The sequence below is a fragment of the Diabrotica virgifera genome, chromosome 3, assembly GCF_917563875.1.
Source record: "Diabrotica virgifera virgifera chromosome 3, PGI_DIABVI_V3a".
Lineage (NCBI taxonomy): Eukaryota > Metazoa > Arthropoda > Insecta > Coleoptera > Chrysomelidae > Diabrotica > Diabrotica virgifera.
The window spans coordinates 113,184,733-113,200,737 of NC_065445.1; the positions used below are offsets into that span (position 1 = coordinate 113,184,733).

The 16,005-nt window shown below is 33.2% G+C and overlaps 1 protein-coding gene across 1 annotated transcript in view; it reads right to left on the minus strand.

Moving 5' to 3' along the window:
• The window catches only part of LOC114327443 (klaroid protein), a 133,359-nt gene that overhangs the window by 95,599 nt on the left and 21,755 nt on the right, over positions 1-16,005 (minus strand). The window contains exon 3 of the mRNA XM_028276069.2: positions 5,083-5,355. Within this exon, the coding sequence (XP_028131870.1) occupies positions 5,083-5,355 (273 nt within the window). The remainder of the gene's footprint in view (positions 1-5,082; positions 5,356-16,005) is intronic.

Here is a 16,005-nt window from a genome sequence, read left to right on the forward strand (position 1 = left end):
ATGATCAAAAAAAATATTGGCATGACGTCTCCTAATGTTTAAGTACACTTGTCCCTTGGAAAATTCTGCGGAAAATTTTCACCCTGATTCCGTGATTTTCTTAGTCCTGCCTTTAAAAAGTTATAATACTCAAATACAATCAATACCTTTTCGGTACTCGGCAGGAAGGTTAAACGGTTTTTGTAAGACGGCAGGTGTCCTAGATTTGTAAGAAAATTCGTGAAAAAGTCTACGATTTTTTGAGTCATGCCATTTTGCACATGTTTCAAGAATCTTAATATAAGTCTATTTACAAAGAGGCAGGATGGTTTTATGGTTATTTTGTATACAGGGTGGGGCATTAGTGTGACAAAGTCCAATTACTCGTTTGTCGTAAGATATACGAAAAAAGTTATTTAGGTAAAACATGGGCCACAGATAGGACTATGATTTAACAGTATTTTCTAATATACAGGGCTACCCGTTTTCACAGGGTGACACAAATTTATTTTTTTTTTAAATGGAATACCCTGTATATTTTTACATTTTTGGATTCTACTCGATGTTCTCTTTAATAAAATATAGTGTTTTGAAATATTATACGAGGTAGTTTAAAATATAATTATGTTTTTTTTTTGTTAATTTTGTAGGAACATTCACACCCTATATATATTGTTAGTGATTTGATATATAAACTTCTATTAATTTATGTTTAAACGATTTTTAATATAGTCTACTATTGTCAGTTATTAATAGTATACCAAAATGTTTAACTTTAATATACGGGGTTGGTTGAAACTTGGAATGAGTATTTTCTGAGTTTTCTTAAATGGGACACCCTGTATTTTAGTATTATAATAAAATGGTATTTTATGGTACCTTTTTATTTGTTAAGCATTTTCTGTACCATATTTATATATTAATTTCGGCAGTAAATTGATACAGACAGATTACTCAGGTGGTTTTTGGGGTTTCTGAACAAAAATGTCACATTAAAACAGATCTTTACCTAGTGCTCGGGGTGACTAATATACACGTCATATTCTTAAATTTCGAGGCTTTCAGACACTAAAGTGATGCAAGTAGATTTCTCGAGGAGTTTTGTGGTTGCTGAACATGAATACGCCATCACAATCGACCTCCAAAAACTCTCTAAATTCGAGATCAGTCACCCTGGGCACCAGGTGCTCCGAGGTTCGGTTGTAATGTCATATTCGTGTTCGGCCATCCCAAAAACCCTCGAATAATCTGTCTTCTTTAATTTATTGCCGATATCCCACGAAACTCCAGAAGACGTGCCTTAGCAGCAACTCTGGGCACTAGGTGATTCGGAGGTCGATTCTGCTTGTGTATTCGTAACTCCAAAAACCTCCCAAATAACAAAATTTTGCCCTTAATACACTGATTTTGACAGGTTTATGCACTTTTGGATGCATGTTATGCACTAAAATGCAATTTCCAACGCAATTTGAAAAAAATTTAAAAAAAAATTTAAAAAAAACGGTGTATTTGCCGACTTAAAGCAAGAGTAACTTTTAATACTAGAATACCTCATAATTTAATACTCTACTCTCAAAAATGTCTAAAAATTTAAAGACGAATAAGTTATGAGATAAAATATCCGTTGATCTACCCAAGACGGATGCTTATGACCAGTACTAGAAATTCACAATTGATAAAATCGATTCATCTCTGGAAGAGAAATAAACGTAGCAGTTTTCCTTTTTCCTAAATAGAATTTTTCTAGATTCTTTTAAACTCAAAAAACCAAAAAACGAAAAATTTTTCAAATCGATTTTTCTAGAACACTGCGTATTCTTCTTAGTTAAAGCAAAAGTACCTTTTAGTACAAAACTATCCTAGAATTTAATAATCCATTGTCAGAAATGCTTGTGTTAGCTTAAAAGTTAGACAGAAAAGTTATTCGATAAAATATCCGTTTCCGTACCCAAAACGGACCCCCATGACCGGTACTAAAAATTGACAATTGATAATTGAAATTTGACAATTGACCTCTGGAAGATAAATAAGTGTACCAGTTTTCGTTTTTTCCAAATAAAAGCGTTCTGCAGTATTTTAAAGAAACTAATTACAAGACTTCGATATGCTTCTTCTAGACGAAGCAAATCGAAGTAGAGGTCGTCCGCCAACCAGATGGTCTGATGACATCAAACAGATCGACAGAAACTTGATGCAGACAGCACAGGACAGAAATGCATGGAGAAGACTGAGGGAGACCTATATCCAGCATTGGATAGATCCGGGTTGAATTATGACGATGATGAATTACAAGACGCCATCTTTAAAGAGCTTTAGCTTTCCACGGAAGCATTTTTGAACTAGGTGAATTGAGTTAAATTTTCTTAAAACTATCTGAGGAATCTCCGGTTTTCGTTTGTTATGAGAGCTTCTGGACACCCTGTATAATATAATGGGCAGGTAAATTCCCTACTATAACCAATAAATTGTAAAAATTGTTTATTTACTTTTATTGCTTTTACTTAGATAAAAATATGATCTAATCACTTAAAATAAAGATGTTACAGTTTGCTATTAGATTTGAAAAGTGTGTAAAAATTCCGAGACATTATTCAGGAAAATAATATTTAATAGGATACGATTGTTTTAATGATATACAAATAAATTTTTTGTATTATTCATCTTTGCGGTTATCCTGCCAAGTTGTAAACGGTTTTAGATTAGTGTTTTTTAAGCGTACTCGACATGGTATGACTCAGAAAATTGTGGTGATATGAATATGTTTGTATAACACCCTGAAATAATTTTACAGACACACAATTTAATTTTTTTATACGAAATAACTATACAACCATCCTGCCTCTTTGAAAATAGATTTATATTAACCTTCTTGAGATATGTGCGAAATGGCATGACTTAGAAAATCGTGTAATTTTCCACGAATTTTCTTACAAATTTTTTAACTATATATAGTAAAAAAGGTGTAACTAAACATCCTGCCATTTTGAATAATGTCTACTGAAATTATTTATTTTATAACAAAATTTATTTTATGACTTAGAAAATCACGGAACCAGAGTGAAAATCTTATACAGAAGTGCAGTTAAACCTTAGGTGACGTCATGGCAACATTTTTTTTGGTCATTTTGAAATAAATATGATTAATTTATTAAGTTGGCAGGACTTAGAAAATTATGAAAATTTCATTATTTTCATTACATGTTTGTATATCTGTATATTCTCTTAGTCCTTTTGCAACCATCCTGCCCAAAAAATTTCCTTCATAAAATAGATAGTGTCCTGTTATTCTATGGATATGGCAGGACTTAAAAATTCATAGCAACTCCCAATTTTTTTTTCATGGAAAATCTAATTTTCACAGGAAAATGTCACAGGAAACCCGTGGATTTTTCCACAAATTGTAAGTACCTTCTCTAACCTTCCAGTATTGCAAAGGGCAGGACTTGGAAAATCGTGGTTGAACTTCTGTTAATATCTCCCGGTTTATCCGTAATCACAGGTCACAGTTCAGAACCCCGTCATATGCCAGGTTCCACAGCGTCTAGTCGAAGACAGACATCCCTGGAGAACCGGCGTTCACATCGACGATTGTGCCTTTACTCGAACCAAACTCAGACAGATACTTCGCCACTACATTCATCAGGTAACCGGGACATTCTTTTTCTTTCATTGCCTTCATTAACTCGTTCCACTGCAGCGTATTGAATGTATTTCCTAACATCGAACAACAGCAGGGCCGCTCAGCGGTGTTCATCCCCACTGTTGCGCAGTACGTCGAATACCCTCATGATTGCATCAATCGTTCTTTTCCCTTTGCAAAAACCAAATTGCCTCGGGGATAAGCCTTCTGATCTCTCAATCATCAATGTCATGGGACGATACTTCCCGAGCTTCGGAGAGCAGTAGTACCAACCTCGATGTTCTCCAAGGCACGGGAAGGTTTGTGTTTTGAACAGTACAGGTGCTTCAGATGTCACGCAGGCTCCGCCCGTCCTAGACCCTTCAGCCCTCAGGTTGACTACACTGGGTTATACTAATAAATAAGTATAATGTGTAATATTTTTAGAAATTTTTTAAAAGTTATTTTGTAGGCACTATAAACCATTTAACAAAGATTTCTTCTTCTTCTTCAGATGCACCTTCACTTATGGATGTTAGCGACCACATTTTCCATTAACTCTCTGTTTCTTGCAATGTGTAGCAGATATTGTATGTCGTTAATCCCTGTCCATTGCCTTATGTTTCGGAGCCAGGACAGTTTCTTGCGTCCTATTGCTCTCTTGCCTTCAATTATTTTACCCTCGATTATAAGTTGAAGGAACTGGTATTTTTCGTTTCGCATGATGTGACCCAGATACGTTGTTTTCATTTTCTTGATGGTTTCGTCAAAAAAAGGTTTTTCGAAAACAAGGATTTATCGACACCTAATTTGTTTTGACTGATTTACCATGTCTCAATTTATAATTTCTACGCCACTTTGTATGTCATACTGGTGGCCTGGGGTTAAAAACAAATATTTATATCGAATTTTTGCAACCATGAGAATCCTGTATATTTGTGCAATCTTATGGAACAACTTAGAAAGTGAAAGGACTGACCACGGTTTTTTAAAAAAATAAAACGGTTTTCAGAATAATGTACATAGTAAAAATACATTTGGAGTAGGTACTTAAAAAATGATAAAGAAAAACATGAACAAAAATTACTTAAAATTAATCAGTTTCTCCATTTCCGAACTTATTTTGAACGTATGTTTTTCCCCAAGAAGGAGTGTGTTTCACCCCTCAAGTAAAATAAAACCTGGCCTTAGGTCTTAAGTCCAAAAGTGAAGTAGATGGTAAGAGTCTAAAGAGCCTAAATCCAAATAATTTCAAGCAAATCCTTCGTGACGTGGAAAATTACATTCCAAAACGGTCGTTTACTAGCCTATTTGTATTTTTTTTTCAACCAAAAAAACAAAAAAATATTAATCTTATTTATAGCATGAACGAATCTTATCTCTAGCAAATATTTATTCTAAAATATTGAAAACCCTTTTGATTTAATGAATGACCGCTTACTTTATATTTTTACTTTTACTTATTCGATACAAAATTTACTCACTCCCAATATCTTCCGGATTTTTTGTAGAGATCTAACGCCGATACTTCACTACCACCGTTGGCGGCAGCTCTAGCGTCCTGTATCATTTGATTCCTCTCATTCTGTGATATAGTTTTGGTCGAAGAAACTTCGTTTTCTCCTTCGGACGAATAATCCGAAGTATTGTGCCATTGTCGACTGACACGTTCTGATTGATGGGAGGAGGATTTCGTAATTGGTCTCGCGTTCGTAGATGTTACCTCATCTACCGCTTCTGATGTGCTATCCTTTACTCTGTAACAAAAGATAGAGGTGCTGTTAACATTTTCACACAATACCGGCTTATAAATGAAGAAAAAATAAAGGTATCACTGAAATAATTTCTTCCGGACTGCAAAACAAACATGAGTTCTGAATGACAGGGAGAGAAGAGTACTTTTCAAGTGTGTAAAAAATTTAGTTCCTAGCTGAGCGCTTTCGGCTTATAAAGCCATCTTCAGAGCTATGCTACAATAAACGATCTCTATAATGAATCATTGGTCTTAGAATTCAAAGGGTTTAACTTACGTCAATAATCTCAAAATACCACTCTGACGAGAGAAGGATACCATATATATAAGATTGAAAAAACTTTATCTTGTGCAGTTTTTTATTGATTGAAAAAACTTTGTTCGACGTTTGGAGAAAAATTGTTGTCGGTTGTGAAATTTTGGTTTGTTACATTGAAAAAACATCTAATACAGGTACAAAGGACTCTCACAAAAAACACATTACAAAAGTTTGATCATGGTAAGGTTAAAAGTAAGTAAAAGGTAAGTACTTTCTCTCCCTGTCATTCAGTAGTCATAAGTGTGTACAAAAACTATTTCAGTCTTAAAATTATTGTAAAGATGAGTAGTTCTCCGTATTTCATAAACCTACCCATATTTACACAACTATACACAATTCATCATCCCATGTTATATGTTACATATTGTAAGGTCTTTATGCGGATTATTTTAATGCGATTTTGAAATTGTGCGGTTTGTATTTCTGTATTTCATCCAAAAATTTCTATTATTAACAACTATATAATATAATTAATATTAACTATTCCCATCCAGATGTCAGTAATCTGAGGGTTTGCAATAGGGCTTTTCATCGATTGTCATTTGTTTCGAGCTTCTGTCATGTGTCACATAATATTAATATATCTAGGTCATACGTCTTTGGTTTGTATCATTGGTTATATCAATAACGTATGACGTAGATATATTCATATTATGTGACACATGATAGAAGCTCGAAACAAATGACTGTGAATGAAAAGCCCTATTCGGGGATTCCCCTTGTTACATTATGTAGCATTTATAGCTATTACATCAATCTGAGTTTCGCATTGAAAAGTACCTGTCATTATTTTGAAATTAAATTTAAATGTTTAATAAGCCAAATCCAAAATAAGCCAACTTTCTACATTTGATAGTACCAAGCAGCTCGCGAGTAGAATTTGCTTTTTTAAGGACTGCCACATTTGTCAGCATAGCCGTCCATGGTATTTTTAATGTAAACTTACGTGCATAGAAATCGGCCCACTTAAATTTGGTCATTTTTGATGTCTCATATTTCCTAAACCTGTTGGCCGATTTAAGTGATTTTTTAAGCATGTTATAGCCTGATTCTTTAGCAATACCACTGTAATAATATTGTTGCTAAACAGGTAAATCTTCTTTGTATACCGGGTGTACCAATCAAACTGTGTTTTTGTCTCAAAGTTCGCATCATCCTGTGGAATATTCTAGCATTTATAAAATACTGAAATTAAAACCCAACTACAGACTCAGGTTTTCTTAACATTCTGTTTTTTTATTCATTCGTTTATGTTGGATAATAAAAAAGTTAGGTACTTTAACAACTAGACATGTTCTTCATCAATACACGGTGTTTCTAAATAAGTGCGACAAACTTTAAGGGGTAATTCTGCATGAAAAAATAATGACAATTGGCTTTATAAATGTATGTCCGCAAATGTTTCGTTTCCGAGATACGGGATGTTGAATTTTTTCTTACAAACTGACGATTTATTTTATTGCTTTAAAACCGGTTATATGTCAATGAAATTTGGTGGGTTTTAAGACGTAGTGATTGCACATTTTTTGACATACAATTAACAATTTAATATTCACCATTAGCGCGCATACGTGTAATATGACCGATCATATTACCCGTATGCACGCTAATGGTGAATAGATAATTCTTAATTTTATGTCAAAAAATCCGCAATAACTATCTCTTAAAACCCACCAAATTTCATTTGCATATCTCAACTGGTTTTAAAGCAATAAATAAATCGTCAGTTTCTAAGAAAAAATTCAACATCCCGTATCTCGGAAACACTGCGGACATACATTTATAAAGCCAACTGTCATTATGTTTTCATGCAGAATTGCCCCTTAAAGTTTGTCGCACTTATTTAGAAACACCGTGTATCGATGAAGAACATGTCTAGTTGTTAAAGTACCTAACTTTTTTATTATCCAACATAAATGAATTAATCAAAAAACAGAATGTTAAGAAAACCTGAGTCTATAGTTGGGTTTTAATTTCAGTATTTTTTAAATGCTAGAATATTCCAGAGGGTGATGCGAACTTTTAGAAAAAAACACAGTTTGATTGGTACACCCGGTATACAATGAACATTTATCTGTTTAGCAACAATATTATTACAGTGGTATTGTTAAAGAATTAGGCTATAGTCGGTTTTCTAAACTCAGACGCAACTGGCTAGATATTTTAGTCGATAGTTTTTTTGTTTTTTGCCAATTTTGCAAAAATTTGCAAAATTACTAACTATTTATTGATTATTAACTATTTAGTAATTATTTTTTGCCCATTTTATTAAAATTGGCAAAATTACCGACTAAAATATCTAGAAAGTTGCGTCTGAGTTTAGCGAAACTATATAAGATGTTTAAAAAATCACTTAAATCGGCCTACAGGTTTAGGAAATATGAGACATAAAAAATCACCAAATTTTTAAATGGGCCGATTTCTATGCACGTAAGTTTATTAAGAATCACCCTGTATAATTATCTAGTCAATTTTTCTCAAAAGTATCGTTTTTGGGTCATGTCACTTTTCTTGCCAGGGTGTGATATTTTCAAAAGGAACATTACAATTCACGTGTGCATAGATACATCATTATAAACTCGAAACAAATCGTAAACAAATGTGTAAATACTCCCGTAGCATAAATAGCTTTTAGCGTAAGTAATAAGTAGGTCTGTCTGAAGATGAGAACAAGGCCAGATACGCAGAGACCTAAATCTTAGGAATTTTGTTAATGACAGGTGGTCGGTTAGCTAATTTTAATTGAATCGTAACCCAGGAGGTATTCATATAATACTATTTTTAAAAACCTAGTTATAAGTTATAAGTATCAATATTCTGGTAGCATAAGTAGCAATTTTTAATATAGTGCAGTCACTGAAGGTGGATATGAACTATTACCTCCGATTTCGGTGAACCTCCATCGATTTGCATAAAAATTGTTGAGTGGTTAGAGGATATCTCAAGGAACAAAGGTGATATGATGCCAACTTGCGCTTTTACCCTGGGGTTGGATGCCACCCCTTCTCGGGGGTGAAAATTATTATAATCCCATAGAGGGATAAAATAATCCCATAACAGAGGGATAAAATAATCCCATAAAAATTCGATAGAGGAATAAACTCTAAGCAAAATTTGTTGAATAAAGTTATTAAAATACATCAAAACTTTTTGAGTTATTAGTTATTAAAGATCCAAAATTTTAATTTTTCGTGAGAAAATGCATGTTTTAACCGATTTTTCATAAATAACTCATAAACTATAAGTTTTTGCAAAAAAGTTATAATTACCAAAATTGAAGCTAATAAAAAATTAAATCAACTACTTACTAGAAAAACCTTTTAGAATTAACTAACAGTAAGTTTAGGTAATTGAATGTATATTTTTTCGGCGAGTACCCAAATCTAAGTATTCAAGCTTAAATAACGGGAAAATGATGCATTTTAGAAACTTATTTAACACTTAGTAGTACTTAAAAATATCTATCAAATCAGCCCCGAACAAGTTGATAGCATTAAATTTATGCTCCAAAATTTTTTCAAAATTTATCTTTTAAAAAATTTTCCAAAAAATGTTACGGTTGCTTTTTAAATACCTCCGTTAATTTTTACGATGTCAGGTTCACCTAAAAACCATTTGAAAGTTAATTTCAAGGGCTATGGCTATTACATCACGATAAATTTAATCTTTTAAACCCCTTACTTTTTTTAAAATAAAAGGTTAAATGTCCTCGGTTACATGGTTCTCGCAGCAAAATTTAAGCTTTAAACGTTTCTATCTCGGTAATTTTTTTACCCTACAGAAATAGTAAAACAGGTAAAATATTTAATACAGAAAAAACTAAAATTTGGTTATACATATATCATTTTTTACGTATATTGAGTATTTTTGGAGGTATTATCAAAAGAAAATGAAAATTAAATCTTTCTTTCAAAAATATGCATTCTAAACCCGTCACAACTGTAGAAATGATTACTTTTGCTAATATAAAGAAATTCTTGTAAGGATTACTATGAATTTTAATTTTTGTGGAAATCGCGTATGTTTTATTTTTCACTTTTTCCTAAAAAATTCGAAAGGGTTCTCTTATTTTCATCATAACCTGCTTAATTTTGATGCTATTAACTTCTTCTAGGTATTTGATAGGTATTTCGAAGTCCTTTGACAAGTGTTTAAAAGGTATATTTTACAAAATGCATTGTTTTCCCGTTATTTAAGATTTAATACTTAGATTTGAGTACTTGTCGAAAAAAATATACATTCAATGACCCCTAACTCACGTTGAATTAACATTAGTTTAGTTCTTTAAGTGAGGAGTGTCTTAAATTTTTTGTTGTCTTCAATTTTGGTAATAATAACTTTTTTGTAAAAGCTTATAGTTTTTTATTTATACATGAAAAACAGCTTTAAAACATGCATTTTTTTACGAAAAAATAAAATCTTTGATCTTTAAGAACTCAAAAAGTATTGATTTATATTAATAACTTTATATAGAAACTTTATAGAGAAAACTCAATCGATGGTAATATCCAGGAACCCAATTAGATGTAAGTTAGTAGTGGACGACCATATAATCGAACAGGTAATGGATTGCAGATACTTAGGTGTGGAAATATCTAGCGACAGGCATCTGTGGCAAGAATCAAAACAGCAGGCAATGAAAGCAGCGAGAATATCTGGTTTCCTGAGGGATATAATCTGGCGGAATAAATATATGAGCACCGAAAGCAAAGTCCGCATTTATAAGACATGTGTTAGACCCGTACTGACATACGCAGCTGAGACAAGGGCCGAGACAACAAAGACCAAACAGATAATGAGAACAACAGAGATGAAAACCCTAAGATCCATAAGAGGTATCACACTCAGAGATAGAGTACGAAACGAAGACACATTGAGAGAGCTAGGCGTTCAGGACGTAGTGAGATGGACAAGAGCGCGACGACGCATGTGGAGGGACCACGTAGATCGGATGGACCCTGAACGTATGGCGCATTGGGCGAAAACACAGAAGCCCAACACCAAGCGACCCATAGGAAGACCCAAAAAACGATGGTACGAGAGTTGGAGCTCCGGATCGCAGCAAAGACTGTAACAGAAGAAACAGGACATAGTCCTATTACAAGAAGAAGAAGAAGAAGAAGAACTTTATATAACAAATTTTGATTAGAATTTGTCCCTCTATCGATATATGAGTCCCTCTAGAGTAAGACACACCTACTATTAGAACGTTTGAAGAAGTCGGTTTAGATGGAAAAGACATCAATTTACTAAAGAACTTGTACTGGAACATAAACGCCAGAATTAGGATCGAGGGTTCCACATCCGCAGAAGTAGATATTAGGAGGGGAGTTAGACAGGGATGTGTTCTGTCGCCTCTGCTGTTTAATCTTTACTCCGAGTTTCTATTTAAAGAGGCACTGGAGGACTCCAAGGATGGAGTCAAGGTGAATATCAACAGCATCAGATACGCCGATGATACGGTGTTGATTGCGGATTCCGACTTGGGTCTACAACGACTCATCGACAAGACCAACTCGACCTGTGAGCAGTTTGGTATGAAAATAAACATTAAAAAAACCAAAGTGATGTCAATCCGAAAAAGCCAAAACGTACCTCAACCTTGCACAATAAATGGGCACATTTTAGAACAAGTCAATAGATTTAAGTACTTGGGATGTTGGATCGACAGCAGCCTAAATCCTGATCTGGAAATAAGATCGAGAATAGAACAGGCCAGAAAATATTTCGAAAAAAATCAAAAAAGTACCAATATGCTCAACTTATAGTGAAAGAAAAGATCGAGGGAAGGAGAGGACTAAGAAGGAAAAGACTATCGTGGCTCAGAAATATCCGACAATGGACAGGGCTAAATTTTGAATAGCTAATAAGAACAGCTGAAGACAGAGAAGAGTTTGCAATTGTAGTAGCCAACCTCCATTGAGGAGACGGCACTTAAAAGATCGATATATGGTATTATGTTTGATAAAATAATTTTCACCCCCCGAGAAGGGGTGGAATCCACCCCCCAGGGTAAAAGAGCAAGTTGGCATCATGTCACCTTTGTTTCTTGAGGTATCCTCTAACTACTCACCAATTTTAATGAAAATCGATGAAGGTTCAACGAAATCGGAGGTGAAAACCTTCAGTGACTGCACTAATATGTTTAACAAACGTTCTGGTAATTCATTAAAAAAATTTTTAGAGTGCTGACACTTGATTTTTTTCAGTTAAAATTCCGTGGAAAATATTAGGCCTGGATCCCGCATACCAAAAAAAAGTTGATTAATAGCAAGCTGAAAATTTGTTAATAGCTTAACGGTGTCTCGTCGGACAAACTTTGATGTATGGGAACACTGGAACAGGGGAAGTATTAAAATTGTGGAAGAGGTTAAAAATTTGGAACGTCAGACTACGAAAACGTCCCATGTATTTTGTCGGACAGAACTTCCAATTGATTTGTTACCCTTGCATTAAACTCTCATGCAAAAATCAGACTGGTATTTATCCCCAACTGGGCATTTTAATAAGTCCGACACGTAAAACATGTCAAATGACAGAAATTATGACAGTTGATAAAAATAGCAGTCTGATTTTTGCATGAGAGTTTAATGAAAGAGTAACAAATCAATTGGAAGTTCTGACAAAATACATGGGACGTTTTCGTAGTCTGACGTTCCAAATTTTTACCCTGTTCCACAATTAAAACTTCCCATGCTGCAGTCTTCCCGTACATCAAAGTTTGTCTGACTAGACACCGCTAAGCTGTTAACAAATTTTCAGCTTGCTATTAACCAACTTTTTTTTACTACGCGGGATCCAGGAATATATTGGAAAAAGCAAAATATTAATATATTTATTAATAGTAAGCATAATGCCATTCTAAAGATGTGAAAATCTCAACTCGACCTTAATTTGCACTCGACAGTAATTTATAATATATTATTTTTCTCATGATCATCTTTCAGTGCGTCACAGTTTTTCGATTTCTTTCTAACGCATTAAATTGTATGTGACAGAAAAAAACGCACGTCGGTGATTACATTTCGTCGGTGACATTTATAACATTTATTTCTAGTTATTTTAGTTGTCGATAGATGGCGCCATAATAAACAAATAATTTATTTTTAATTAGATAATAATATTACAAATATAATCTGTATAATTTATAAGACTATACAAATCAAAGAAAATACCGTTTTATAAATGCAAGAAACACATTTAATTTGTTTTTATTCCAAATTGAAAATAAAATGTGACAACTGTCAGATTTAACTAAAATGTCATGTTAGAATATGTCATAAATGTGTATTATCACGGACTTACCCTTTTTCCTATCATTTGTTACGCACTGAAAAATGATCATGAAAAGGACAATACTATACTTCACGGGAGGTAATTACAGTAGTTTCGAAAAGATAAATATTCTTTTTCGGGAATAATGACCGGTACTAGTATTTCGGGAATAATGCGAAGATCATTATCTTCATCATCAATAGATTCTTTATACGTTGTGGCAGCCGGCTACATATTCGCTGTGGGCAAGTACTTGGAGAAGATACGAGAAACGATCGTGCGCGAGTAGCGGAGAAATCGTGTAACTTTCTTAAATAATTCATATTGTCAATTGAAATTGTCATATTGGCATATTTCATACCTACTGTCATTGAAGAAAATGGGATTTCGCAAATGCCGTGTAACATGCTGTGTAATTGTAAAAATACAACAAAAAATTGTCAATTTAAGTTCTATTCGTTTCCAACTTCTAAGCACAAATTAATACAAAGAGAGAAGTGGACTTCTCATAATAAAGCAGAAGTAAGTAGCTTTATGTACTTTATGCATTTTAGTCTAACTAAAACTAATCCTAGTTAAAGTGTACTTTAGGTTGTCATTATGAAATCGGGCATTAATGTTGCTGCACAATATTGATATGATATGCAATTATTAAAATTACTTTAATTAATTTTATTTACTACATACAATGTTTACCTTTTAATAACATAACCTCAATCTTACTTTTTTTGTTCTTTTTTTGGGCTATGGCCTTGACAATTATCCAGTAACCAGGACTAATATAATTGGCCAATAAACTACTCGTCAAAAGTTAGGGATATAGAAAATTATGCTGATTTTCATAGTTGATTTTTTCGCGAACAGACGGATTCCGCTATTTTTTTTTATTTTAGCCTTTGCTGTATTTACACAGTTTTTTTTGTGGAAGAAAAAAATATTTTTTTCTTGTGTTAAGTTTGAGACACTCTGTAGGGAGAACGAGGTACAAATGTGAGTATACATCAGAATAGTATTGTAGTCTTATGTTTTGTGAACATGCTGTTGTTTGAATGTCCCTGATATCTTTAGAAACAAAAAAATAGACGGTTTTGTAATTTAACATGTGTTTTAACCGAAACAAAAGCTTGAGACACCTTGTAGGGAGAAAAAGGCACAAAGGTGAGTATACCCCGATATTATGTTGTAGTCTTATATTTTTTGAATATTTTATTTTTTTAATTTCTCTGATATCTTTAATAACAAAGAAACTAGACGGTATTACTCTTCAATATGTTTTTCTATGTTTCACATGTGTGATGTGACGCATGTCGTCAGTTAAAACACATATTAAAGAGTAATATCGTCTAGTTTCTTTGTTATTAAAGATATCAGAGAAATTAAAAAAATAAAATATTCACAAAATATGAGACTACAACAAAATATCGAGGTATACTCACATTTGTGACTTTTTCTTCCTACAAGGTGTCTCAAAGTTTTGTTTCGGTTAAAACACATGTTAAATTACAAAACCGTCTATTTCTTTTATTTCTCAAGATATCAGGGACATTCAAAAAACAAAATTTTCACAAAATATAAGTCTACAATACGATTTCGATATATACTCCCATTTGTACCTCGTTCTCCCTACAGGGCATCTCAAACTTAACATAAGAAAAACATTTCTTTTCTTCCACCCGGTATAAGTACAAAAAAAAGTTTGAGTAAACCTTTGCATAACTGTGTAAATACTAAAGAAAAGTCTAAAATAATAAACAAAAATTAGAGGAATCCGTTAATCTGTTCACGAAAAAATCTACTATAAAAATTCAGCGGAATTTTCTATATCCGTAACTTTTGACGAGCAGTTTATTATTAAAAGTGCTACCTACAAATGTTGATGAGCTATGACACTAGGTGTCGCTCTTCCGAACTTGCACGGTCCCAATATAATTCCTCGAACCTCTGGATTACTTTTTTCATGAAATCTTTGTGATAGATTGTTTATTATTCATTTGCACAAGTTAGAATAGGGAAAAACATCAAATGTTTTCTGCGTAAATTCTGGACTGAGACAGGGAGATCCATTGTCCCCATTGATGTTTAACTCCCCAAAGCATCGGGGAGCAAAGATCTTACTCGCCTTTGCCGATGACGTAGATGCAGTAGCACAATTAACACTTACAGTTAAAGATATTTTCCCCAGCTTTAAAGATTCTGCATTAAATATTGGTCTAAGACTAAATGAAGACGAAACAAAATAGGTACATAGTCATTTCAAAACGAGAACGAGGGCGAATAAGGCAAAATGTTACTATAAACTATAAACGATCATAACTTCGAAGTGAAAAGAATTTAAATAGTTAGGAGCTACAATCACCAATGACAACAAAATAGAATGAGAAGTTAAAACACATATAATGGCAGGAAACATGTTTCTTAGCAATGCATTATCTAATGAAATAATTTCTCTCACGAGGTGCAAAAATCCAGATATATATACAAGGCCACAATAGAACAAGCAGTCGCGTATGGAAGCGAAACATAGAAGCTGAACAAAAAATGAAATTAATAAATTGCTAGTGTGGGAACGTAAAATCCCTGGAGTGATACATATATCGCCCTTGAAGAGATGGCATGACAAACTAATGGAGGTGCAACACAACAACAAGTTAGAGTATCTGTGCAGAAAGGAAAATTTAGTGAGATATACACGGTGTTTCTAAATAAGTGTAACAAACTTTAACTCTCTTTTTCCCAAACAAAGAAATCCTCAACCCATGATAATTTCCTTTTAGCATTTTATTGTTTTAGGGCCCAATTTAACAAAAATTATATTTAAAATTATTTCCGTATAGAGATTATTATTATTTCTGTATAGAGAAAGAACAGATGATTGTGACAACCAAGATTCGAACTATTGAAAAAGCGTGAACTGCAATATTTAAAAAATCAATTATAAAATCATATATATCTTGTGAGATACATTGGGCAAAAGAGGGTTAAGGAGTAATTCTACATGAAAAAATAATGACAGTTTGATCTATAAACGTATCTCCGCAAATGGCTTGTTTCCGAGATACG